The sequence below is a fragment of the Eulemur rufifrons genome, chromosome 6 (assembly GCF_041146395.1).
Source record: "Eulemur rufifrons isolate Redbay chromosome 6, OSU_ERuf_1, whole genome shotgun sequence".
In the NCBI taxonomy this organism is placed as follows: domain Eukaryota; kingdom Metazoa; phylum Chordata; class Mammalia; order Primates; family Lemuridae; genus Eulemur; species Eulemur rufifrons.
Genome location: NC_090988.1, coordinates 59,844,926 through 59,871,593, shown reverse-complemented (window position 1 = coordinate 59,871,593; position 26,668 = coordinate 59,844,926). Strand labels below are relative to the sequence as shown.

The following is a 26,668-nucleotide window of genomic DNA, read 5'->3' as shown; positions in this document are numbered from 1 at the left end:
TAACTGAAGCATTTCCACAAACTAGGAAAAGATTATCTTTAAAAAGTCTTTTCAGAGAAAGAAACACGGGTATTACAAGGGAACAGAATTTGAAATCCACAGAGTTCAATCCCCTTACTAAGCCAAGACCCAGAGGCCCAGAAAAGGAAGTGATTTGCCCAAGGTCATTCGGCAAATCCCTAGTGGTTGTGATGAGCACTGAATCCTTTCCACTACCTCCACTAACTGAAAAATATTTTAATGGGAAACATGCCATCTCTAGGGTACTTCCATAGTACCTACAGAGAATGACAGCCCTGGGAAGACTGGTGAAGTGCTCCCCTAACTCTGATTTAGGGGTCAGCCGCCCTGAAGAGGCATTGCCTCGCCAGAGCGTAGCGCCCCGATTCCCCATCTCCTTAAGTTCTGGGCGGAGGATACTACTGGGGCGGTTCTTTCCCAACTCCACATCTTCCGGAGCCTGGCCTGGGCCGGGCCAGCCTAGCCCCGCCGCTGTGACCCACTTCCTAGCTGCAGGCTGGACCAAGGGGAGGCCACACCCACGAGGGCAGCTCACAGAGACTGTTAGAAACCCAGCGGGGAGTTGTGTCCAGGAGGCGCGTGCGGTAGGTTAGTACCTAAAGCGCAGAGACGACCCCCCGACCCTCTGACTGGGGCTGGGCTCTCCGGAAAGGTATGGCTCGGCTAGTCCTGTCTCCACGGTTAGCACCCGCCCTGCCAGCGCCGGCCGGGATGGGTCTGGCATCAAACGGCTCCGGCCCTCCAAGGGCCGCTGGAGTCCCCCGCCCGACGTCCGGAGCTCGCTGGGGTCTCTCTGGGTGGAAGGACTTTACATCGCACTGGCGGCTCCACAAGCCCTCGGGGCGCCCCGGGGAAGACATCCAAGCGCCTCAAAGCTCTGCTGGGCCCACGCTGCCACCCCAGAGAGGCCCCCTTCCGTTCAGGAGCCGAGTGTAGGCCCGGTCGGGCCCTGGGACCGCGCAGTCTTCGGGCCCTTCCGCACCGGGAACCGTTTCCGGGGCGGATGTTTTTTGCATCTGACCCGGCGCACTGGTGACGCGAAGGCCCAGACGGAAGTGCGGGTGGAGGATCCCGAGCCGGATCCCGAGCCTGAGTCCGACCCCGGAGCAGGTCTCGGGGGCTCCGGGCTGTGGGGACGGCCGGGCCTGGCAGCAATGGCGACTCTGTGGGGAGGCCTCCTTCGGCTTGGCTCCCTGCTCAGCCTGTCGTGCCTGGCGCTCTCCGTGCTGCTTCTGGTGCAGCTGTCAGACGCCGCCAAGGTGAGTCCCGCCCAGCCTTCGCTCCTGACAGGAGCTCCTCCCCTGCCTCTGGCCTTGCGGAAACTGGGACTGCCAACCTGCTGTCTAACCCTAACCCTAACCCTAACCCCCAGCCCTGACCTCTGGACCCCTAGCTTCACAGCCCCGGCAAACCCCAGCTCCCACCCCTAAGCCTCCTGACTGCCTGGTAGCACTCTCGCCCTCAGCCCTTGGCAGCCTGGAAGTCACCGCCCCCACACCACCCCCATCCCTGACAGTACCCGCAGCCCGGACAGCAACTCTTCAACTCCTTGACATTTCCCTTCCCAGCCCCTACAGCACCCACCTCAAACTACACAACCTTTTCAACTCTGAGAGCTTTTAACTCCAACTTTCCCTTTTCTGACAGCCTGCCCACCCCTATCCACCTCACAGGCTCCCCCATTCCTCAAGCCAATATGATAGGAAGCCCCCATCTGAGAGAAGCCTTCCCTATTAGGGACTAACTCATCTCAACTCATCCCTGAACATATTCCCTTCCCAATGTGGGAACTTGCCCCTCCTAGCAGGCTTCCCTCCCAATAAGGCCTACAGAGTATCTCTCACCAGCTTCATGTTCTCATCTAACTCCCTCCACGGCCTCTTGGTCCCTTTTTTGCCTTCTCTCTTCCTGATAATTTAGTGCATAAGGAAGGAACCAAACTGCAAGAGAGGGGAGGTGGTGGCCTTCTCCCTGATTTGGTTTCTTGACCCTCTAGTCCCCTCTTGCTGCTCTTTGGTGCCCCTACTCTCCAGACTTGCCCTGGCCCCGTGCATACTTGTGCTTCCTCTTTGATGAGCTAGCTCATTTTGAGGGAAAATAGAAGGAACTTACATTGGTATGATGGGAAAACAGAATGACATTGCAGATTTAAAAAATAAGAGCTTTATAATATTTTTAAATATAGGGTCTGAAGAAGACAGTTTACAGGCAAGCAAATGTTTTTGATCAGGGGTTCTTTTTGAAACCTTCCCCACTTCCCACCAGAAACAGGGACAGTAGCAAATCTCCTGACTTTCAAAACATTGCTGTCACTTTATGTAGTGTATTTTGATCATGTATTTATGTGTCAATCTCCTTACTAGGGTGTGTCCTGATTATAGGCAGGAACCATGTCTTATCTGAATTCACCTCATTGAGCACGAGGTCTGGCACAGAGCAAATGCTCACTAAGTGGTTGCTGAATAGTTTATGAATTGTTAACAGCTCTGCCAGATGTATCACTGTACATAGGAGCAGTGGGCATGGTCCTCTGGAGACTAATGAGCCACTGCCTTCTCAAATAGATTCCCCTTTGCTGAGGAAGCATCTCCTGTTTTCTCTATCCAGACAGATATTTAGTCACGTCTTCCTCCACCTCTTGAAACTTGTTTTGTTGGTAGCTGCCCTTTCTGTCAGTCAGGAAATTAGAAGCAAAGTTTCCTGGGAAGGATAGACCAAACTGATCTCAGTTAGAATCAAGGCACTTTCCTATGCACTTCCTTTCTAGTTGTAGCTGGGTGCCTCTAAAACTTCATCCCTTCTGCAGGACTGTGGCCCAACCTCTTCTATCCATGTCAATAAATTCTACCAAAGGCTGAAAGGATGGTAGGTAGAAGAATCGTGACCTTTTTTGTGAATATTTTTTAGTTTGATTCTTCCCCATCCTTCTGTAATCATAATCAGCATTCTTATTTACAGGCACAACTATCTGTTTACTATGTGTCTTCCTATTGACAGGTATATAGTGATAATATTAGCATAGTTTGATTGTCATGTAACCCATAAATATGGTTAATAAGTCGCAGATCATGGATTAGGCATTATTTTAAAATAATTTTGTATAATATATGCTGATTCATTAGCATTACCATAAGGACTTACCGCTTTTAAAAACTTGTATCTCTCAAAGTTAAAGTTTTAAATGAATGGTTTTAGGATAATTGGCAGGGGATACTTAGCAAAATGTGTATGGTGCAGTTTTTAAAAATATTGATGATAAACCGTCAACAAGCTATATACTAAGTTTCCCTTTTGGTTACAGAATTTCGAGGATGTCCGATGTAAATGTATCTGTCCTCCCTATAAGGAAAATTCTGGGCATATTTATAATAAGAACATATCCCAGAAAGATTGGTAAGTATTCTGGATTATTGAATTTCCTGTCATAGTTATTTCTATGGTTGTCACTGTTAGTCCAGAATGTTCATCCAATGTATAGTTTTCTTTTTGTGTATTTCTTTTTAAGCAAAAGTGTCAAATTGTATTTCCATTTGAAAGAGTAAGAGTAAGTCCTTGAGTGCATGATGTAAGCCTAAAGGAATATAGCCAAAACACTCAGCCCAGGGAGACAAGGTTTCATGGGGGGATGGGACAGGTGTGTGGTACCTAACCTAGCCATGGCTACTTTCCTGCGCCCCCTTAAGTTTTGGTGAGGGATCTTTCTCCTTCCTGCTTTTCAGTCGAAGGTAAGCAAGCTGCCTTTATCTGGGTTATAATCTTTACAACTTGCAAATTTTGGTGATAACATTGCCAAGTATGGGAGGCTGTGTTTAAAAGTCTCATTTGATGTGCATGAATAAGTTATAAGCATGCCAAGTGGTGAGCCCTTCAGCCCTGGGGCAGTCAAGCAGGCCTATGATGAATGGGACTGACTAGCCACCAGCAGCTTTCTCTGTTTATCCCAGCAGACCTTGGAAATGATAGCTTTTTCTATGTGTGTCATGAAATAGGTGGGAAGCAGTTGTGTTATAGTGGGACTAATGTGCTCCTTCTCATGGAATTATGATGTTTTATGGTTTGTAATCACAGTGGAAGACTGATGGGATAGAAATCCAAGGAAAAATAGCTAGGAACTTTCACATATTTAGCTGATTTCACAGCTAAATAGCCAGCAAAGGGTTCGAAAGCAAGATTAAATTCATTTAGTTAAAGATATTCCAACCTGACTTTGAAAAAGAAAAGGCAACCTTTGAGTGTGTTTAGTTTCTCTGATGCCATTCATTGTCTGTTCTTCTTGTGATATGCATTTAGGTTCAGCCTAATATTTGGTAAGTGTGTTCTTGAGAACTTCTTGTAAAATTCCATGTTCTACTTTAAATAGTTTCTTATTACTAAGTAATTTGGCTGTATTCTTATAGGTTTTATATCAGGAAGTTACTTTATATGATGCAAGAAAGTGCAAATGAATCTTTTTTTTGTTGAGATGGGATCTCACTATGTTGTCCAGGCTAGTCTGGGCTCAAGCAATCCTCCTGCCTCAACCTCCCTAGTAACTGGGATTATAGACATATACCACTGTGCCCAGCCATTTTAAGTTATTTCTATGTATTTTCCAAATATATTGAACATTTACATTCAATTTATTATTATCAGTAGTAGAATGAAATGCATATCATTTGAGTGGCAAATGAACTCACTATTCAAGTGTTTAGTGCTAATGTTTTCACTAACTTTTTGTTATTTCAAGGCTTAGAACCCTATGTTGTTCATCCCTGGTTATTGGTCAAAATAGGAAGCTTTGAAAATAAACAGTTGAATTCCCACTTAGAACTGGAACCAGACAAGTTGCCCACTGTCCCCACTGCTATTCAACATAGTGCTGGAAGTCCTTGCGAGAGCAATCAGGCAAGAGAGCAGAATCAAGGGTGTCCAAATGGGACAGAAGAGATCAAACTCTCACTCTTTGCTGATGATATGGTATTGTATCTAGAAAACCCCAAGGATTCAACCAAGAGACTCCTAGAATTGATAAATGAATTCACTAAAGTCTCAGGATACAAAATCAATACACACAAATCAGAAGCATTCATATATGCCAGTAACAGTCAAACTGAGAACCAAATCAAAGACTCAATACCCTACACAATAGCAACAAAGAAAATAAAGTACCTAGGATTGTAATTAAGGAGATAAAAGACCTCTACAGGAGAACTATGAAACACTGAGGAAAGAGATAGCAGAGCACATAAACAGGTGGAAAACCATACCATGTTCGTGGATCGGAAGAATCAACATTGTTAAAATGTCTGTACTACCCAAAGTGATCTACAGATTCAATGCAATCCCTATTAAATTACCAACATCATTTTTCACACTTATAGTAAAAATAATTTTACGCTTTATATGGAAGCAGAGGAGACCCCGTTTAGCAAAAGCAATTTTAGGCAATAAGAACAAAATAGGAGGTACTCATTTACCAAACTTCAAACTATATTACAAGGCTGTGGTTATTAAATCTGCTTGGTATTGGCACAAGAACAGAGACACAGACCAGTGAAACAGAACTTAGAATCCAGATACAAAATCATCCTCATATAGCCATCTAATCTTTGACAAAGCAGACAAAAACATACACTGAGGAAAAGATTCCTTATTCAATAAATGGTGCTGGGAAACCTGGATAGCCACATTTAGAAGACTGAAACAAGACCCACACCTTTCACCTCTCGCAAAAATCAAATCACAGTGGATAACAGACTTAAACCTAAGGTATGAAATTATTAGAATTCTAGAAGAAAATGTGGGAAAAACTCTTATAGACATTGGCCTAGAGAAAAAATTTATGAGGAAGACCCCAAAGGTAATCACAGCAACAACAAAAATAAATAAATGGGACCTCATTAAATTAAAAAGCTTCTGCACAGCCAAAGAAACTGTCATGAGAGCAAACAGACCACCTACAGAATGGGAAAAAATTTTCGCATGCTACACATCCGATAAAGGGCTGATAAATAGAATCTATTTAGAACTAAGGAAAATCAGCAAGAAAAAATTGAACAACCCATCAAAAAGTGGGCAAAAGACATTAATAGAAATTTTTCAAAAGAAGACAGAAGTATGGCCAACAAACATAGGGAAAAATGCTCAATATCTCTAATCATCAGGGAAATGCAAATCAAAACCACAATGAGATATCACTTATCTCCGAGAATGGCCTTTATGAAAAAGTACCAAAACAATAAATGTTGGCGTAGATGCGGAGAGATAGGAACACTCCTACACTGCTGGTGAGACTGCAAACTAGTGCAACCTCTGTGGAAAGCAATATGGAGATACCTTAAACAGATACAAGTAGACCTACCATTTGATCCAGCAATCCCATTATTGGGCATCTACCCAAAAGAACAAAAGACATTCTATAAAAATGACATCTGCACTCGAGTGTTTATAGCAGCACAATTCACAATTGCAAAGATGTAGAAACAACGCAAGTGCCCATCAATACGTAAGTGAATTAATAAAATGTGGTATATGTATACCATGGAGTACTAGTCAGCTATAAGAAACAATGATGATATAGTACCTCTTGTACTTTCCTGGATAGAGCTGGAACCCATTCTACTAAGTGAAGTATCCCAAGAATGGAAAAATAAGCACACATGTACTCACCATCAAATTGGTTTCACTGATCATCACCTAAGAGCACATTTAGGAATAACATCAATCGGGTGTCAACAGATGTGGGGGTGGGGAGAGGATGGGTGTATACATACATAATGAGTGCGATATGCACCATCTAGGGGATGGACACTCTTGAAGCTCTGATTCGGGCGGGCGGGGGGGGGGGGGGTGCCCAAGGGCAATATACGTAACCTAAACTTTTATACCCCCATAATATGCTGAAATAAAATAAACAGTTGCAAACAAGCCTTGTTTAGGATTTTTCTTCCTTTTCTCCCATTCTCCCTTGCTTCCTTCCTGCAGCTTAGCTTTTTACTGGCGGTAGATTCCCAGTTGGCACTGAAAAATTTTAACTGGCTTTAGAAGGGCAGGCAAGTTATGATCAACCAAGTTATTACGGCTTTATGAGGCTGCCAACATCTGTGAGGCCCTAGATATATTTTTACCTTCTGTTTTCTAGGCCTCTCATTTTGTCCAGTTGTTAGCTTTCATTCTTCGTTGACTTATGCTAGCTGACTTAAGAAAAGTTAGAGTACTCTGATTTGTGTTGGGAATGTAGTTTAAAGTTAATAATGTCTTCCTTTTGCCAGTAGGGGGAGGTGTTGTCTAGTTCCTAAAGTGGTTGAGCTCTGTATAGGTCTAGCTTCGTTGATAATTACTAGTCAGCCAGAGCCAACCTTCTTGCTTCCTCTTAGCCCTACATGACTTTTGCACAGCACTCTGGTCCTTTTTGTTTGTCCTTCAAAAGAAACACTCAATACTTACTCAGGTTTTAGATTCCCCAGTAATTCTTAGGTATTGTTACTGAGGCTTCCGAAGCTGAAATAGGAAGCTGAAAAGGAGGTAAGTCTCATTTTCCTGAGGTTCAGAGAGAGAAGGCGGGCTGACCTAGGAGGCAGGAGTCCTGGATTCTGGTCCTTTTTCAGCTACTAATTTACTCTGTGACCTTGTGCAGGTGACTTCTGTAAGTGTTGGGCTGGATGACCTCTTTGATTCTGAGATAGATAGCCCCTGTTTTGGGATTTAGTTTCCTCTGCCCATTTTATGCCTTAATCCAGTTAGATACATGCTTGGCCTTCTATTTGTTTAGAGCAGGTCTCGTACTTTTATGGTATAAGTTGCAGGACCTTACCCTTCTTTGAAATTCTGTCAGTGGAGATTTAATTTTTCATTACTACCTTTGTTAAAATGAAATTACCTGTTAAGGATGACTAAATGAACTTTTATAATTTATATTAATACCATTTTGGGTTTTCTTTCTAATGTCACAGTTCAGAGGCAACAGAACACGAAAAAGTACATTTTGATAGGTAAAGAGAAGGAATCAGTCTAGAGTATTGGGTGGCCCCAAGAAGAATGGGTGAAATAAGGTAGGATGCTGTAGTAGAATGCTTGGGGCAGCCAGAAATGCCTAAGGAAGACATGCCTACGGGGAAGAGAATTGCCATGCAGCTGGCAGGAGGGCAGGGAAGCTTTTGCCTACTTTTGCTGAAGGCAATCAGAGTAGTAGACTCTTAACAGCTGAGGAGAGCAATAATTTAGTTATTTCTTAAAATTGATAGATTTCTAGGAAAAGATATTTTTTATAGCTTTTTTTTTTTTTTTTCTTTAAGAGACAGAGTCTTGCTCTGTTTGCCCAGGCTGGAGTGTAGTCGCCCAACCATAGCTCACTGTAACCTCGAACTCCTGGGCTCAAATAATCTTTCTGCTTCAGCCTCATAAGTAGATAGGAATATGGGTGGGTGCCATCACATGGCTAATTTTTTTTTTTTTTTTTTTTTTGGTAGAAATAGGTCTTGCTATGTTGCCCATAGGGGTCTCAAACTCCTGGCCTCAAGCAATTCTCCTGCCTTGATCTCTTGAAGTGCTGGGATTACAGGTGTGAGCCACTGTACCTAGCCTGAGACAATCTTATATGTGAACAATGCCCCATCTCACTTTAAACCATTTAAAGTAGTTTTGCTTGGTAACTGAACAGTATGATTTGATTTGTTAAGCAGTTTTCTATCCCATTTGGGATTTTCAGGTGTATTTTTGTAGCTGTTAACAGTATTTCAACTTTGAAGATAGACAACTACTATGTACATATCTTTATGGCTCCTTAGATGGTTAAATCGTACTGAAATGGGCCGGGTGTGGTGGCTCACGCCTGTAATCCTAGCATGCTGGGAGGCCGAGATGGGAGGATCGCTCGAGGTCAGGAGTTCAAGACCAGCCTGAGCAAGAGCGAGACCCCATCTCTACTAAAAAAAATAGAAATTAGCTGGACAACTAAAAATATATAGAAAAAAATTAGCCGGGCATGGTGGCACATGCCTGTAGTCCCAGCTACTCGGGAGGCTGAGGTGGAAGGATTGCTTAAGCCCAGGAGTTTGAGGTTGCTGTGAGCTAGGCTGACGCCACAGCACTCTAGCCCGGGCAATAGAGCGAGACTCTCTCCGGAAAAAAAAAAAAAAAATCTTACTGAAATGTTAACACTGAGAGAGGGAATTATTTCACTTTGCCTTATTGATTATTTGTTCCTTATATTCTTTCATTGGGTAAGTTCAGTGATTAATCTGGATTTCAGGAAAGTTTTGATCCTTGCAAGTAGAACACCTAGCCAGGCTTAAGCAGTACTCTTATCTTTGTTTTTTCAGCGATTGCCTTCATGTTGTGGATCCCATGCCTGTGCGGGGGCCTGACGTAGAAGCATATTGTCTACGCTGTGAATGCAAATATGAGGAAAGAAGCTCTGTCACAATCAAGGTAAAAATATACGTGTGTATCTGTGTATCTCTTTTCTGCTTTTGCATGGTCTCTAGACAAAACAAAAATTTAGATCCCTACCCCAAAAGGAAAAATGGGCCTGCTCTCTGCATGCCCCACTAAAATGTTTTGTGGATTAATTAGGATACATTAGATATGAGAAATGGCATGACAATGCCCTGTGTGTAATTGGCATATTCCAGAAAGATGTCCCAGCTTCCCAGTGGGCCATGCATGCCAAAGGCTAGTGAGAGAGCAGCATGATGAAGCCCTCTTCCTCCTGCCCTCCCAACACCTTGAAAAAATATCTACAGTAACTATTCTAGAAACGTCACTTCTGGATTTTAAGATTTCCCATCTTTATTTTCTGTAGGAAGTGGAGTGCTGGTAACTCTTATCATCATTTAGATCTCTAATGAGTTCAGTTCTTTATTATTGAACTATCGGTTGTTGGCTAATGGTTCTTCTCCCAAATTTTTTTCATATGGCATTTTCCATTTCTTTCCCCAAAAAAGGCCTTGTGGGGAATCTATGATGGTCAGTTATTATAATCACAAAGATTTCTGTTGTAATTGACCCTGTGGGAGAGCTCCTGCTCCAACAGGGTGCTATACTGTAGAGAAATCCTCACTGTACTATTTTTCTAACAGATTTTTTGATGTGTAATTTATATTCCCTAAAAGTCACTCATTATAAGTGTATAATTTTATAAATTTTAGCAAATTTAAAACTTTTTAAAATCCAGTTTTAGAACATTCCCATCACCCCAAAAAGATCCCTCATGCCCATTTACAGCTAATCCCCTTTCCCACCCCTAGCCCCCAACAATCACTATTCTGCTTTCTGTCTCTACATATGTAGACATTTCATATAAATGGGATTATATATGTGGTATGACAATGTGGTCTTCTGTGACTGGCTTCTTTCACTTAGCATAATATTTATCCAAGTTGTAGCATGTATCAGTACTGCATTCCTTTTTATTGCTGAAAAGCATTCCATTCTGTGAATATCCATTTATCAATTGATAGACACTTGGATTATTTCTAAATTTTTACTATTATGAATAATACTATCATGAATATCTGTGTACATGTCTTTGTGTGGTTGTGTTTTCCTTTCTCTTGGATAAATTTCTTAGAGTGGTAAGTTTATGTTTAACTTTTTAAGAGACTGTCAGATTGTTTTCCAAAGTGGTTATAACATTTTACATTCCCACCAGCAGTGTATATAAGGGCTCAGTCTCGCCATACCTTTGCCAACACTTGGTATTGTCTATTTACTTTATGGCCATTCTAGTGGGTATGTTATACTGTACTTTTTGTCAGCTCACAAATTAAGATCCCAAGAAAATCACTGGCTTAGAAAGTATTTTTGTATATCTAAATTGATCTAAAAGAGTATTCTGTTGAAATTCACCTGAATTACATTTTCCATTGGGGTACCTTTAAGTTGTTTTGGCAGCAGTGCTGCTGAATCTAGGACACTATGTTCTGCTGAAAAAAGAAATCTGCTGTGCTAGCTTTAGTGACAAGTGATAGCAGTAGGTGAAGATGGAGTTTTGAAGACTCCCAAAATGGATCCTAAAGACAAAATGCTTCCTTTCCTCTTTTTCTTTAATACTTTGGTGAAGAGTTTCTTATATTAGTATCTGGTTTGTATAGAAATCCTATGGGCTTAGCAAATAATCAGTCTGCTTTACTATCAACATACAAAATTCTTATTTCTTGAGATGTAACTTCTTCTTGAGCAGAGATGTAACTTCTTTTCTTTTCTTTTTTTCCCCCAAAACACCACAGATTGATACTGAGAGATGTAACTTATTTTCAATTTCCTTTAGGTTACCATTATAATTTATCTCTCTATTTTGGGCCTTCTACTTCTATACATGGTGTATCTTACTCTGGTTGAGCCCATACTGAAGAGGCGCCTCTTTGGACACTCACAGTTGATACAGAGTGATGATGATGTTGGGGTAAGTTCGCCACCTGCCCTACCTGTGCATGGCCAGTCTTTGTCATCATCTGACGTAAAGTGCAGGTGAAAAATAGTTGCATGTAAATGTTTGCTTGCTGGAGCAGATCCTCAACTAGAGAAGCTAAAGACAGTTCTAATTTTAGTATATTTCTTTATGAGGAAATCACTCCATATTATAAGGCCATAAATGTGGTGTTTTAAACTGATGATCTTTGGTAAGTGTGCTATGCAAGGCCTTGCCCTCCGTACCAAGGGCACAGTTTTCATTGACTTTCCATGTTTATGTTGAGAAAAAGCATCTGAGATAGTTTCTGCTCAGGCTCCTGCCTGAAACACCGTTCCTGTCAGTGTCACCAAATATTTTAGAAGACAAAGTGGTTTCAGTGAAGGGAAGCATGAAGCCCATGATAGTCTTTTCTTAGTGAAGTACAACTTGATAACCTGCTACTGTTTTCTATTTCCTTTTTTCTACTGCTTAAAAAAAAAATCTGTCATCTTTAACTCTAGAAGAAAATGAAATTATCACTCTAGATTCTCTTCCTATCTTTAAAACACATTTATATTTGTATATACAATGGGTGTAATTAGTGTACAAATTATTTCATGGTCTCCTTTTTGTTTTTAACACTACTTCATTAAAAAATGTCTAGAAATTGACATAATCCACAAACTTGTTATTCAGTATAGCTTAGAGAATTATATTGTTTTACTGTTATCCTATTTGGGACTGTTTCTCAATTTTCTACTCTTTCATTATTATATATAATTATTTTTTTAGAAATTTTTCTTTTGGATTATTTTATTAGACTATGTTCCTTAAAGTGGATGAAATTCACATAGTTTCAAGAATCAATTCCAAAAGCTAAACCTGGAGTGAGCTCTTGCCAGTCACACTCAAAAGTCCCTTTACTCTGGAATAGCTTGTGGACCTGTTAGTAAAAGATGGGAAAGGGGATCATTCTGACTGGATGGCTTGAGGTATAACAAACAGAGGCGTATACAAACAGAGGCTGCTTTTTGGTCAACACACTGTTTTCTCATGAATATCAATGACAAACACTCATTTGGTCAAGACTGAATTTTTTTAGTGAAGAACTTTCATAAGAACACCTCTGCCTCTTTTTCCCTTGCCGCTTTTATTAACTCAGACAACATATAATGAGTTAACTTTTCTATACCAGGTACTATGCTGGGTACTAAGAATAAAGAGATAAATAAAACACAAACAGATATGTAAAAGAAATGACTAACGTTTACCCCATTTTTAATCATGTAAGAAACACATATTTTATTTTATTTATTTAGTTTTAGAAACACATATTTTAGAGAATTCCAGGAGGGGATTGATAGGGTGGGAGAAAGTTAAGGCTAGAGTTTTGGTGCAGTCAAAAAGCAGGCATAGTAGGGCTCATGGGTGAGAGAGCTGGAAGGACAGGAAGTTGTATACCAGGAGCATTAGAGTCTCAAATACTGTTTCCATGTTCATTTTCATTCACATATTCAGAGTTTCTCAATCTTGACACGATAGACATTTTGGGTCAAATTATGCTTTGTTGTGGGGAGGGGTGGTGGCTGTACTGTTCATTATAAGATATTTCATAGCATCCCTGACTTCTGTCCACTGGATGCCAGTAGCACCCCTCCATCCCAATTATGGCAATCAGAAATGTCCGTAAACATTGCCAAATGGCCCTGGGGGAGCAAAATCACCCCCACTTGAGAATACCAACATATGAGAATGTTATGTATCAAAGGCCACGTAAACCATTTTCATTATAGTCACATAGGTTGAAAGTTTGACTTAAACTACATTCTTCACAGCTGTGGTCCTCAACCCCCAGGCCATGGCTTGGTACCAGTCTGTGGCCTGTTAGAAAATGGTCCATGCATCACCACCTGAGTTCCGCACCACCCACACCCCATCCCAACCCACCCCTAGTCTGTGGAAAAATTATCTTCCATGAAACCAGTCCCTGGTGCCCAAAAGGTTGGGGACCACTGCTTTACAGCATTAATATCTGTTCCTGATTTTAGAAATAGACAATATAATACACACAGAACATGAAAGAAATGGATGCACAAATGTGTAGACAAAAACATGTAGGACAGGCATTTGATTGATGAGGTCACATATTCATTAACCTTTTTGCCAACCAGTGATTGTTTCTGCCTATATGTTGACCATTTGAGAACATTGTCTCTGAGAGGCCTGGCTGACTTTTCTGACTCTTGGATATCTGTTAAACAGATTATGGGTAGAGAGTGTTTTTCTGACCACAGCTGTAAATTTATGGTAACAACTCTGTACAAAAAGAAGTTAAATTTAAATTCCTGAAGTTGTTGCTTATCCAAGATGTGGGTTATTTACTATTTATGTACTTTAAAAAATGCTTTTGTTAAATTCTCAGTTTTCATTTTTTCCATTTTTGCTCCATGTAGAGCCTTTTAAAGCAAATAAGTTAATACAAATAGTTAAGAAGCTCACTGCAAGAAGTCACAATATTTACTATATCGTATATCCATGACACATTATCATTATTATCAAAGCATTACATTAAAACCTGTTTTGTATTTATTGTAATTTTATCAGGTGTAAAAAAAACAAACATGTAAAAAGGGTAAATCTCTATTTGCATTCTCCCAGCATCCATGACCATGTGCAGCTAGTTCAATCTTGTTCTGATAGGTGGAGAACAGACCCAAAGGATTAACTGGTTTGTTTAGTCTTTTGAATTTGTCCCTTAAGAAGATTTTTCTCTCCCACCTTGAAGAGTAGATAACAGGACCATGAAACTGAGAGGTGCTCTACTGATAAAGTACGTCCTACTTCCCATTATTGTTTATGTCAAAACAAACCAATGGTGATATTTTTCCCCCTCTGATCCTTGACTTAGGCGATATTTTATATACAATTTCATTGAAGCACCATATTCCTATAGTGTCATTTTAATCTTCCTGACCAAAATCTGTGTTTTGAGAAGATACAACACTAAGTCACGGTTAGTTGAGCTAAGTTTTTGTGTTGGTGCTAATTTGTTAAATGACCTTGGGTCAGTTTATTTCCTTGTGGGAAATCAGTCCTACACCTTTAGCCTTCCTCTTTGCTTACCTTCTTCCTTACATCTTTGAAACATTTTGAACTTCATGAAATTGTCTTTATCATTTCCATTTGTAAGGTTAAAAATTTTAAAGTAGCCTGGTAGTCCCAGCCACTTGGGAGGCTGAGGCAGGAGAAATGCTTTAGCCCAGGAATTCAGGGCTATAGTGCGCAGTGATCATGCCTGTGAATAGCCACTGCACTCCAGTCTGAGCAACATAGCAAGACCCTGTCCCTCAAAAAAAAATAATAATAATAATAAATTACAAGCCATTACCTAAATTAAGTGAAAAGTTGAAGGAATCTTGGTAAAGAAGGCAAGGAAAGATTCTTTATAGAAAACTCTTTGATATCTTTCAAATGTAAACATTGTGCAAATGTTTTGCTATAGAAAAAGAGCAGGTTTTATAACACTATATTGTTATAGTTGTGTATAGAGTTATGTGGTTATATATAGATTTCCATGTACATGCAGATTCTTGCCCTGGATTATATAGTAGAGCTTTTTCAAACATGCACAGCAAAACAATTTTCTTTCCTAGAGGCAAAGCTTAGTTTAAGAGGTAAGACTTGTGACTTGGATCTTATGTTGGAACATTTGGAAATTTTGCTAACCTGAGTTTCAGGAAAAAGAGATCAAGGAAAAGGCAAACAAAAGCAATAAATTACTATTCAATGCTTTTTGTCCTTTAGGCAGCTGTGTTTATATCTCATTCATAGATAGATTAGCGTGGTGGTTTCCTGTGTAATGACTACAAACATCCACTTGCATTGATTTACTTTAACCAGGGTAGGCTAGTTTCCTACACAGATACCTGGGTAACCCTTCAATAGCCTCTTTCCTAATGCAGCAATTTGCATGGAGGCCTCTGGGTATTCAGAAATGAAAGATTCAAGTCTTTGTCCACTAGAAATGCTGAAGTAAATAATTCCTTACTGTCCTTGGTAATAGAGGGTAATTGTAGCACTTTAGCTGTGTCTCTTTTCTTTACAGATTGGGAAAGGGGAGAAATGAGAAAGCTTTTGGAAACTAGCCCATTTTGTGTATGTGTCGAAGGTACAGGGAAAGATGAAAACAAACCAAGATAAGACCTTGTCAACTCATCTTCCACAGTGAATGTGGCTCCAAGCTGGCAAATAAATAATTCTAATATAATGGAGTCAGGAAATTAAAAGACAGATCTTTCCTCTGCCACAGATTAGCTATATAGTGTTGAACAATGGAAGGAAAGGCCCTGCTTTCTATATCTAAAACATGGAGATAATAACATGAAAATAGATTTTCTTTTCCCTACTAGTCAGGGAAGACTTCTGTTTAACACAAATAACCACTGTCTTTGGCTTGGTCTCTGCTTCTTAAGGGAAATGAAATGGTCTTTGGAAATGGTGACCCATGGAAATACCCCTTCATTACTGTTTCCTGAACCACCTACTTCTGTTCGTTGAGTTCATCCTACTTCTGATAGTTGAGTTCATCCTACTTCTAGTTCAGTGCCCAGGAGTGCTTAGCCAAATAGATGCTCCATTTGAAAAGTCCACCTGCTCCTGTCTCTGTTGTAGACTAATTGCTATTTTGTGTGTGTATTTTATGCTAACCATGCCATCATGATGTTCTCCATTCCTGGACTTTTAGGATCACCAGCCTTTTGCAAATGCCCATGATGTGCTGGCCCGCTCCCGCAGTCGAGCCAATGTACTAAACAAGGTAGAATATGCCCAGCAGCGCTGGAAGCTTCAAGTTCAAGAGCAGCGAAAATCTGTCTTTGACCGACATGTTGTCCTCAGCTAATTGGGAATCAAATTCAAGGTGACTAGAAAGAAACAAGGCAGACAACTGGAAAAAATTGACTTGAGTTTTCCTGGGTTTTATTTTAATACCCTGTTGATTTCAAACTGGAAGATTCAAAACTGGAAGCAAAAACATACTTGGTGTTTTTTTTCTTGTTAACATATTAATAAGAGACATTTTTAAAAGCACACATCTCAAAGTCAACCAGTAAACCTTTTCCTATTTGTGACTTTTACTAATAAAAATAAATCTGCCTGTAAATTATCTTGAAGTCCTTTACCTGGAACAAGCACTCTCTTTTTCACCACAGTTTTAACTTGATTTTCAAGATAATTTTCAGGTGTTTTGTTTTTTGGTGGGAGAGGGGAGGGATTCCTGGGAAGTGCTTAACAACTTTTTTCAAGTCACTTTACTAAACAAACATTTGTGAATAGACCTTACTCTATTTTCAAGTTTTGTTTATCTTCTGCAATATAGCCAGCCTCATCAAAGTGCTGACTACCCATTTGACTTTTGCACTGACTATATTATCTAGGTATCTGGTTGGCCCGTGGCTACACTTCATGGTAAACTGGATCTGAAATGCCTGATGGCTCCTAACAAAATGCAGATTTTCTTCATGTACTGTGATGTCTGATGCAATGCATCCTAGAAGAAACTGGCCATTTGCTAGTTTACTCTAATGACTAAACATAGTCTTGGTGTGTGTGGTCTGTTTCATCTTCTAGTATCTTCAAGGACAAATCCTATGGACTTGGACACTGGCAATAAGGAAATTTTCTTTTAAACCCAAGCCTCCCTGGATTGATAATATACACATATTTGTCAGCATTTCTGGTCGGTCATGTTGAGAGGCAGCTGTTTGAACTCTTGTGTGTGCAGCTTTGAACTGGGACTAGGGTTCCGGGTGCCTCTCTCTGAAAGATATAACAGTTATTGGATAACTGGCTTTTTTCTTCCTATGTCTTCTTTGGAATGTAGTAATAAAAATAATTTTTGAAACATCTATCAGTGTATCTATGTTTCCCAGCCTTTTTCTCCTCTCACTTTTGCTGTATGATGAGCTCGAAGATACATTTTGTACCCTCTTGTGAAACTACTGTTTTATACCAATCTAATCATAAAATATTGGTACTAGATTATCTGTGTTTGCATGTGCAGAGAGACAAATATTTTCTTAAATTGAGAGATTTAAAATTCCTGAAGGAGTGCTTGTTCTAAGAAATTCTTGGCAAAAATTATATTGGAATTAAATTATATTAAGTTCATAAGGGTGAAGTTTTAGGAGCTGTTGTTGGGTTTTGGGGGAGTAGGGGGGTTGGTTAGCACTCACAAATCTAATCTAAAATTATTGATTTTATTGTTAAGATTAAAAGATTGAGGTTCAACCGTGACCAAGTAGGATTTATCCCAATAAGGCTGGTTTAACATTCAAAAATAATATAATCCATTGGCTGGGGAAGGTGGCTCACACCTGTAATCCTAGCACTCCAGGAAGCTGAAGCGGGAAGATCACTTGAGCTCAGGAGTTCCAGACCAGCCTGAGCAAGAGCAAGACCCGGCCTCTACTAAAACTAGAAAAATTAGCCAGGCATCATGGTGTGTACCTGTAGTCCCAGCTACTTGAGAGGTTGAGGCAGGAGGATCACTTGAGCCCTGGAGTTTGAGGCTGCAGTGAGCTACAATGACGCCACTGCGCCGCTCTAGCCAGGGTGAAAGAGCAAGACTGTCTCAAAAAATAAATAAATATATATATATATATATACACACACACACACACACACACACACATAAATATATATATATAAAATCCATCACATGTAAAGAAAAATCACATAACAATAGATATAGAAAAAGCATTTGACAAAATTCAACCCTATTCGTGATAAAAAAAAAAAAAAACTCGGCAAACTAGGAATAGAATGGAACTTCCTCAACTTGATAAAGAATGTCTACAAAAAATCTACAGCTAACATCATACTTAATGATGAGAAACTAGAAGTTTACCCACTAAGATCAGGAACAAGTCAAGGATATCTTCTCTCACCACTTCATTTCAACAGTGTACTGGAAGTCCTAGCTAATGCACTAAGACAAGGAAATAAAAGTATACAGATTGGGAAGGAAGAAATAAAACTGTCTTTGTTTACAGATGACATGGTAGTCTGTAGAAAACCCCCAAAAATTAACAACAAAACTGGAACTATAATAATAAGTGATTATAGCAAGGTTGCAGGATACAAATTGAATACACAAAAATCAGTCACTTTCCTGTATACCAGCACTGGAATTAGAAATTAAAAGCAATACCATTTACATTACCACCCCCAAAGTGAAATACTTAGGTATAAATCTAACAAAATATGTATAAGATCTATATAAAGAAAAACTTCAAAACTCTGGTTTAAAAAAAATCAAAGAACTAAATAAGAGGTATTCCATGTTTGTGGATAGGAAGGCTCAATATTATCAAGGTGTCAGTTCTTTCCAAATTCATTTGCAGATTCAGTGCAATCCCAATCAAAATCCCAGAAAGTTATTTTGTAGATATTAACAAATTTATTCTAAAGTTTATACAGAAAGGCAAAAGACCCAGACCCAGCTAACACAATATTAAAGGAGAACAACAAAGTCAAAAAATCGACACTACCCAACTTTGAGACTTACTATAAAGCTATAGTTATCAAGACCAAAAAAAAAAAAAAAAAATAGACAAATAGATCAATGGAACACAATAGAGCCCAGATACAGACCTACATAAATATAGTCATCTGATCTTTGACAAAGGAGCAAAAGCAATACAATGGAGAAAAGATAGTCTTTTCAACAAATGGTGCTAGAACAACTGGACATCCACATGCAAAAAAAAAGTGAATCTAGACACAGACCTTACACTCTTCTCAAAAATTAACTGAAAATGGATCATAAGCCTACATGTAAAATCTAAAACTATAAAACTTCTAGAAAAGGAAATCTAGATGGTGATGATTTTCTAGCTAGAATACCAAAGTCAACAATCCTTGAAAGAAATAATTGATAAGATAGACTTTATTCAACTTTAAAACTTCTATGAAAGATGCTATCAAGAGCATGAAGAGACAAGCCACAGATTCAGGAGAAAATATTTGCAAAAGACATACCTGATAAAGGACTATTATCCAGAATACACAAAGAACACTTAAAACTCAAGAAGAAAACAAAAAATTTGATTTAAAAAATGGGCGGAAGTCCTTAACAGACACCTCTCAATTTTGTTCTGACTTTTATAATATTAATTGTAGTTGGATAAATCACATTGGAGGTTAATCTTAGGATTTTATCCTCTCCTTTATTCTTCCCAGTTTTGAATTCCTTTTTTCTGCTTTTCAACTTCCTCTTCATGATTTTTGTTTTCTGATTCACAATAGAGAATGGTAGCTCTTTTTTTTATATATATATATTTTTTCAACTGAAGAGTGCTTTTGGTTCTCTTTCAATTTGACCCTAACCTATTTCTTTCTCTTTTCCTTTATACTTTCCACACAAAGGGATAATTGGATTAAAATTACCTGAAATTACCGTGAATTCAATGGAGACTTGACAATCATATTAGTTTTTGAAAGTAAGATTTATTATTTAATAAAAATATACATATATTTGAATCTGTGTATTATGAAATTTATCATATATTTTAAATATATATAGCATTAAAAAAAAAGACACACAGATGTCAAATAAGCATATGAAAAGATTCTCTACATCATGTAGTCAGGGAAATGCAAATTAAAACAAGGAGATACTACTACTCTATTAGCATGGCCAAAATCAGAACATAACAACAAATGCTCTGGAGGATATGAAGCAAAAGGAACTTTCATTTATTGCTGATGGGAATGCAAAATGATACGGCAACTTTGGAAGAGAGTTTGGCAGTTTCTTGCAAAACTAAATATATGATCAAGCAATCACACTCTTTAGTATTAATAATTACCCAAACAAATCTTATGTCCACACAAAAACCTGCACACGGATATTTATAGCAGCTTTATTCATAATTGCCAGAACTTGGAAACAAGCAAGATGTCCTTCAGTAGATGAAGGGATAAATAAATTTTGGTATATTTAGACAATGGAATGTCATTCAGCACTAAAAAAAAAAAATGAGCTCTCAAACCATGAAAAGACATGGAAGAACCTCAAATGCATATTACTAAGTGAAAGAAGCCAATATGAAAAGGCTACATATGGTATAATTCCAACTATGTGACATTCTAGAAAAGCCAAAACCATGGAGACAGTAAAAGGAACAGTGGTTGCTAGGGGTTAGGGAGGAGAGAGGATTGAATAGCCAGACCACAGAGGATGTTTAGGGCAGTGAAACTATTCTGTGTGATACTACAATGGTGGATACATGTCATATATTTGTTAAAACCCATAAAATGTAAATGTATAATACCAAGAGTGAACCCGAATGTAAACAATGGACTTTGGGTGATAATGATGTCAATGTGGGTTCATCAGTTCTAACAAAGGTGCCACTATGGTTGTGGGGTGTTAATACTGTACATGTCTGGGGACAGGGAGTATACGGGAACTCTCTGTACTTTCTGTTCCATTTTGCTGTGAATCAAAAACTTTAAAAAATAAAGTCTATTTAAGAGGAAAAAATAGAATAGGTATTAAAAAAAAGATGAAAGTTCATATGGACCATCCTAGTTCTGGCCTTAATCTCTATTAATAAAAGAATATTGACCAATATTTGCACATTATGAAATGATTACGTACAGATATTTCCCATAAATAATTTTGATATAATATCATATAACCCAGATGAATCGGGGGAAGCATTCTTTAAAGAAAAGAATTTGTTACAAGTACCTAGTTTTGTAAGCAAACCTTTCTATTTAGGATTATGTGTTGTCATATCTACATATTAGGTAGAAAAAACAGCCAAACCAGAACTAAGCAGTTCTGTTTAACTGTAAGCTACTTTGCATACTGTAACTAAATGATCATCTATAAATCAGGTTCAGTCTGACTCAGCCCAAGCAAAATACAGCATCTTGACGACAAAACTCAGGTAAGAGACTATTCTCAAGAGTGGCCTGTAGGGGAGAATAAAAACATGGTTTTTAAGAAAATCCCTGGGCATGGTTGATAAATGATGAATTTTGGCAGCTGATTATTCCATTATCTTAAACTGTCAGTTACTGCCCATATAATGAAAGATCCAGATTTTGCTGGTGATTAAATCATCTCTTGCTGGTGATTAAATCATCTCGAGGAGTGGAAAGAGTCCTGGTTTAGAAGTCAGGACACCTAGGTTCTGACCCCTGTTCTGCTACTAGCTTTGCAACCTTAGCAACCTACCACAACCTATGAGGGATTGGAGAAGAGGATCTCTAAGCTTCCTCCCTGCTCTAACATTCCATAATTCAGTTGTATGTGCACTTGTAGCTGTTTGTTTTTTATATGCTAGATTTTTTTTTTTTTTTTTGTATCTCTGAAACTTGAAGCTTTTATGCTCAGCAGAGTATCCAGAATCTCTTAGGATTTTATCATTAAGACCTCATCATTTATTGCCCGGAAGAGCTCTAAGACAGAAACCTGAGATTTTCCCCAGATAGGGGTGTGTGTTAGCTGTGCCTGTATCTGGAACTCTGAAGCCCCAGCACTAATGATCTGTGTTGCTTTCTTTTAAAAACTTGTACTCAATTCCTACAAACACATCCAGACTCCACTGTTTCCTCCTTTGATTCTTTTCATTGCCACATTTTTTCACTCTCTTATTCCATTGTTTTATGGTTACATATTCTTCTTTGAAAAAAAAAGGTGATCATATTTAAATGCTACTACATTGATTGGTGAACTTATTGGAAATGCTCAACAGCAAAAGCTGCTCATCAATGAGTCTCCAGAGACACTATCTCTTTTTCCAAGAATTACACAAAATATTGTGAAAACCTAGAAAGTTTTAATTAATTACCTGTGGTATGTAAACATCATTCAGATTTCATCCGGGTCAAGATTTAAGATAGTATTTAAATTAGCTTTCAAGGTAAAACCATATGCAAAAGAATTATGCAATTAGTTTTGATGACATCTGCTTTATTTTTTGGTAACCTATTAGAGATATTAATAATCAATTCTGGCTTGTTAGCTATAGGCAAAAATAAGGCTCTGCTGTTGTCAGAAATGTAGTAATACAGGCTCCATAACCCATTTGCCATCATTTTGCAGCTTCTGCCATACATGTTCTTTATCTCTTACCCTCTAGAATTCCTGGCTTGGGAATTTCCTAACTCGTTTCTCTCAGCAACTTTTTCTTTTTGACAGAATCTTGGCTAGTTTTTAATCTTCCAGAGATTTTTGTTTTATGTTAGTTATTTTAGGTCATTTGGTCAGTAATTTGGAATCTTTCATTTCCTGTTCCTCTGTTTTGATTTTTAATTGGACCTATCCCACTTATCTCACCACCACCCCCACTTCTAAGAAGCACTTTTCCTGGCATTGGCTCCTTTTTCAGCCTATTTCACCATGACTCGGTATAACCCTTCCCATGCCTCCCCCAGCGCCCTTCCCCTGCTGCCCTTCCCACTTCCATAGTCGCTTGTCTTGTCAGAAGCCATTCTAGATAGATTTTTTTCACAAGATTTGGAACACACTGGAATTTTGGTCTTAAAGGCTGCACCCTGTTGAGTTTTTGCTGTAGTCAGGTAGAGAAACAAGTGCCCATATTATATCTAATCTTGCCCATAAACATTAAGACTGTTTGCGGGTGTGTTTGTTTTGCCTCTTTTTCTTTGAATATGCCTAACAGAGAGAACAACCCTTTATTCCTAAAGATGCTGAAAAATCAACCCCCTGAGAAATTAACAGAAAGCCATATTTTCTTCTTTTATGGAGGCTCACCATTAGATTTGAAGTTGCTTTTCCTTTTCCATTTTAGGTATGTTCTTCATCTCCCAACACATGTGCTTTGGATAGATCAATGTTTTGATTCTCCAGTGTTAAGGAAAATATAAACCAGGTTTTCTATAAGGTACAGTTTAGAAAGGGATGCTACACAAGTACTCATCTCTGAAAAAAGGAAAGAGTTTGTGCCTGGTGGATTATAGGTACAGTTGTCCCTCAGTATCTGTGGGGGATTGGTTCTAGAACCCTCCTTGGATACCAAAATCCACAGATGCTTAAGTCCCTTATATAAAATGATGTAGTATTTGCATATAACCCATGTACCTCCTCCTGTATACTTTAAATCATCTCTAGATTATGTATAATACCCTAATACAATGTAAATGCTATGTTAAATAGTTGTTATACTATATTGTTGAGAGAAAAAAAGTCTATACATGTTCAGTACAGATGCAACCATCTTTTATTTTTTCAAACATTTTCAATCTATGGTTGGTTGAATCCACAGATGCAGAATTCACAGATGTGGAGGGTTGATTATGTGGTGTTGTTTTTTTTTCACTGAATCCTCAAAACCACCCTGCAGAATAGCTAATATCTCAACTCAACATAGGAAAAAGCTAAAGCTCAGAGAGGTTAAGAAACTTGCCTTAAGGACATATAGGCTGGGCACGGTGGCTCACGCCTGTATTCTTACCATTATGGGATGCTGAGGTGGAAGGATCCCTTGAGCTCAGAAGTTCAAGACCAGCCTGAGCAAGAGTGAGACCTGTCTCTACTTAAAATAGAAAAATTAACCAGGCATTGTGGTTGTAGTGGTCCCAGCTATTTGAGAGGCTGAGGCAGTAGGATCCCTTGAACCTAGGAGTTTGAGGTTGCTGTGAGCTATGATGACACCGCTGCACTCTACCTTGGGCAAGAGAGCAAGACCCCATCTTAAAAAAAAACAAAAAAAAACTTGCCTAAGGACATACTATAGCACCTCCCTGCCTCCCAGTTAACAGATTAAACTGCAATGCCCCTGTAAAATCTAGTGTGGCTACATTATTACAGTCAAAGGAAAAAAGTAATGATGATTTTAAAAATGAGATGGATGTAGATCTATTCACAAGGAAGGAATAGGTGTTGGTGTGGAACCTCCTAGGTTATCATACTTTGTCCTTGTGTTCCATGAAAAAAAAAACAACAAAAACTAAATATAGGCCAGGCGTGGTAGCTCATGCCTGTAATCCTAGCACTCTGGGAGGCCGAGGTGGGCCAGTCGTTTGAGCGCAGAGTTCAAGACCAGCCTGAGCAAAAGCGAGACCCCGTCTCTACTAAAAAAAATAGAAATTAGCTGGACAACTAAAAATATGTAGAAAAAATTAGCCAGGCATAGTGGTGCATACCTGTAGTCCCAGCTACTCGGGAGGCTGAGGCAGGAGGATTGCTTGAGCCCAGGAGTTTGAGGTTGCTGTGAGCTAGGCTGACACCACGGCACTCTAGCCTGGACAATATATTGAGTGAGACTCTGTCTCCAAAAAAAAAAAAAAAAAAAAAAACTAAATATCTAAATATAGATGTATTTTACTCAATTTATTTACAGTTCTATATAAGTAAAAATTTGTAAATTGACTTTTTAAATGTGTTAAGGAAATTTCTCATTTGAAGAAATCTCATAGTGAATATTTAAGAAAAATGATTCCTTTCTTATTTTTATTTTTGGTTTTGCCTCTAGCATAACAGGTATTATTTAAGAAGGCTGTGCCTGTGAGTTTGCATGTTCATTAACTAGTTTGTGATTTCTCCAACGTGTATTTGAATATTGTTGTGTTTCAGTGTTTCCCAAACTTCAGTTATTTGCATACACCTTCATGTTCATCATTAGGTCAGTGTTCCACCTGTATTATTATTTACTTAACTTTAATTCACATTTTTTACACAAGTAGATTTATTTTAAGAAGAACTTTATATCACTACTGCAAATGCAAAATTAGTATAGTTCACAATAAATAGAAGTTAGTAAAAATTTTATTAATAAATTCTAGCTAGATACTACTGCTCATTGAAGGCTTCATTCTGGGGGCGGGGGGAACTAGACAGCATTCTAGTGGTATGGAAGACACATTCTCACCAGACTAAGCCTGTATCTTTGTAATCACAAGGATTGAAAGAGATTGAAGGGGAATGACATGACTTTCCCACAAGGTGATTCAGTGTTACGTAGTGCTATTTCTGTGTACCATCAAAAAGTCCTCTCTCTTACTTCACCCAGAATATTATAACACCGTCTAGTTTTTTCCATGTGAGCTCAGAAACTAGTCATCATAGCAGAAAAGTCATTAAAATATTGATCTCCAAGAAAGCAGATATCTGTTCTCTTTTTATCTAGCCAAATTAATAAACTTGATTATGTTTCCAGGTTAAAGAGGAAATGATGGACAATAGGACCAATTCTAATCTGCCAGCCAAACTTCCTGTCTTTTCTGATTCTGCCCACTTGCCACTGACCAGGTCCTTCTATCTGGACCCCATGGTCACTTTCCACCTGTACCCGGAGGCCCCTGTGCCATCCCCTTACTCTGAAGAGCTGCCATTGCTGCCTTTTCCCAGTGACTCCCTGATCATGGACAATTACGGTGAACCCTGCCCCATCTCTTTCCCAATACATTATCCAAATTACAGAAGATGTGAATACTCCTATGGCCCCGCCTTTATCCGGAAAAGGAATGAGCGGGAAAGGCAGCGGGTAAAGTGTGTCAACGAAGGCTATGCCCAGCTCCGACATCATCTGCCAGAGGAGTATTTGGAGAAACGACTCAGCAAAGTGGAAACCCTTAGAGCTGCAATCAAGTACATCAACTACCTGCAGTCTCTTCTGTACCCTGATAAAGCTGAGACCAAGAATAACACTGGGAAATGTTCCTCCATAATGGCAACCACCAACCACCACCCTGACCCTATTTTTAGAATCATTTGAGTCAGTATTTCAAAACAGATATGAATTTTAATTTTACAAAATGGGGTCTCTTACAGCATCATTCAATAGTTTGTCCTAAATGTGATTTCTGTGTGGGTAGAAAATAGCTCAAATCTGTGCTGTATATTACTTACCTGGGTTTCAGAGGTACTAAACATTATTTTCTGTAAATTATGTAGACACTTTGCTCATTTCTTTCAAGAACTCTAGGGGAGCAGGAGTCCCCAGGGCTCTCTGTACCTCTCACCCTGCCCTCTCACACACTTGCCTGGGGTCTCAGCTGTAGAAGCTCTCACAAAACCATGTGAAGTACAACTAATGACTGCTCAATGCTTGTCGTGCACTTTGCACAAGCTTTGTGCTAAGCAATCACAATGAACCTCTCTTAATTTGTCAAAGTTTGGTGATTTTTATCTTTTTGGGGTAGATAAGAAATCATGATAGGAAAATGTCCCAGGGCTAGAGCAAAAGTATTATAGTTTAAAAACCTTGTTGTTATTTGAAATTATTTCAGACTCATCTT

General features: G+C 38.9%; 2 protein-coding genes across 4 annotated transcripts; both read left to right on the top strand.

Moving 5' to 3' along the window:
- The first annotated feature begins 361 nt into the window (after positions 1 to 361).
- Positions 362 to 17,379, top strand: TMEM9B (TMEM9 domain family member B). Of its 3 annotated transcripts, none has more exons than XM_069469545.1 (5): positions 362 to 609; positions 3,323 to 3,414; positions 9,321 to 9,429; positions 11,270 to 11,404; positions 16,137 to 17,379. In XM_069469545.1, the coding sequence occupies exons 3-5, from the start codon at positions 9,346 to 9,348 to the stop codon at positions 16,290 to 16,292; spliced, it is 375 nt and encodes a 124-aa protein (XP_069325646.1). In that variant the 5' UTR covers positions 362 to 609; positions 3,323 to 3,414; positions 9,321 to 9,345; the 3' UTR covers positions 16,293 to 17,379. The 3 variants fall into 3 exon arrangements, with proteins under 3 accessions (XP_069325646.1, XP_069325645.1, XP_069325647.1); XM_069469544.1 differs by having other exon boundaries at positions 362 to 1,280; XM_069469546.1 differs by lacking the exon at positions 3,323 to 3,414 and having other exon boundaries at positions 362 to 1,280.
- A 3,941-nt stretch (positions 17,380 to 21,320) lies between these two features.
- Positions 21,321 to 26,186, top strand: ASCL3 (achaete-scute family bHLH transcription factor 3). Its single transcript, XM_069469543.1, has 2 exons — positions 21,321 to 21,351; positions 25,588 to 26,186. Exon 2 carries the CDS (start codon positions 25,600 to 25,602, stop codon positions 26,143 to 26,145), a length of 546 nt encoding a protein of 181 aa, XP_069325644.1. The 5' UTR covers positions 21,321 to 21,351; positions 25,588 to 25,599; the 3' UTR covers positions 26,146 to 26,186.
- Positions 26,187 to 26,668: the final 482 nt, after the last annotated feature.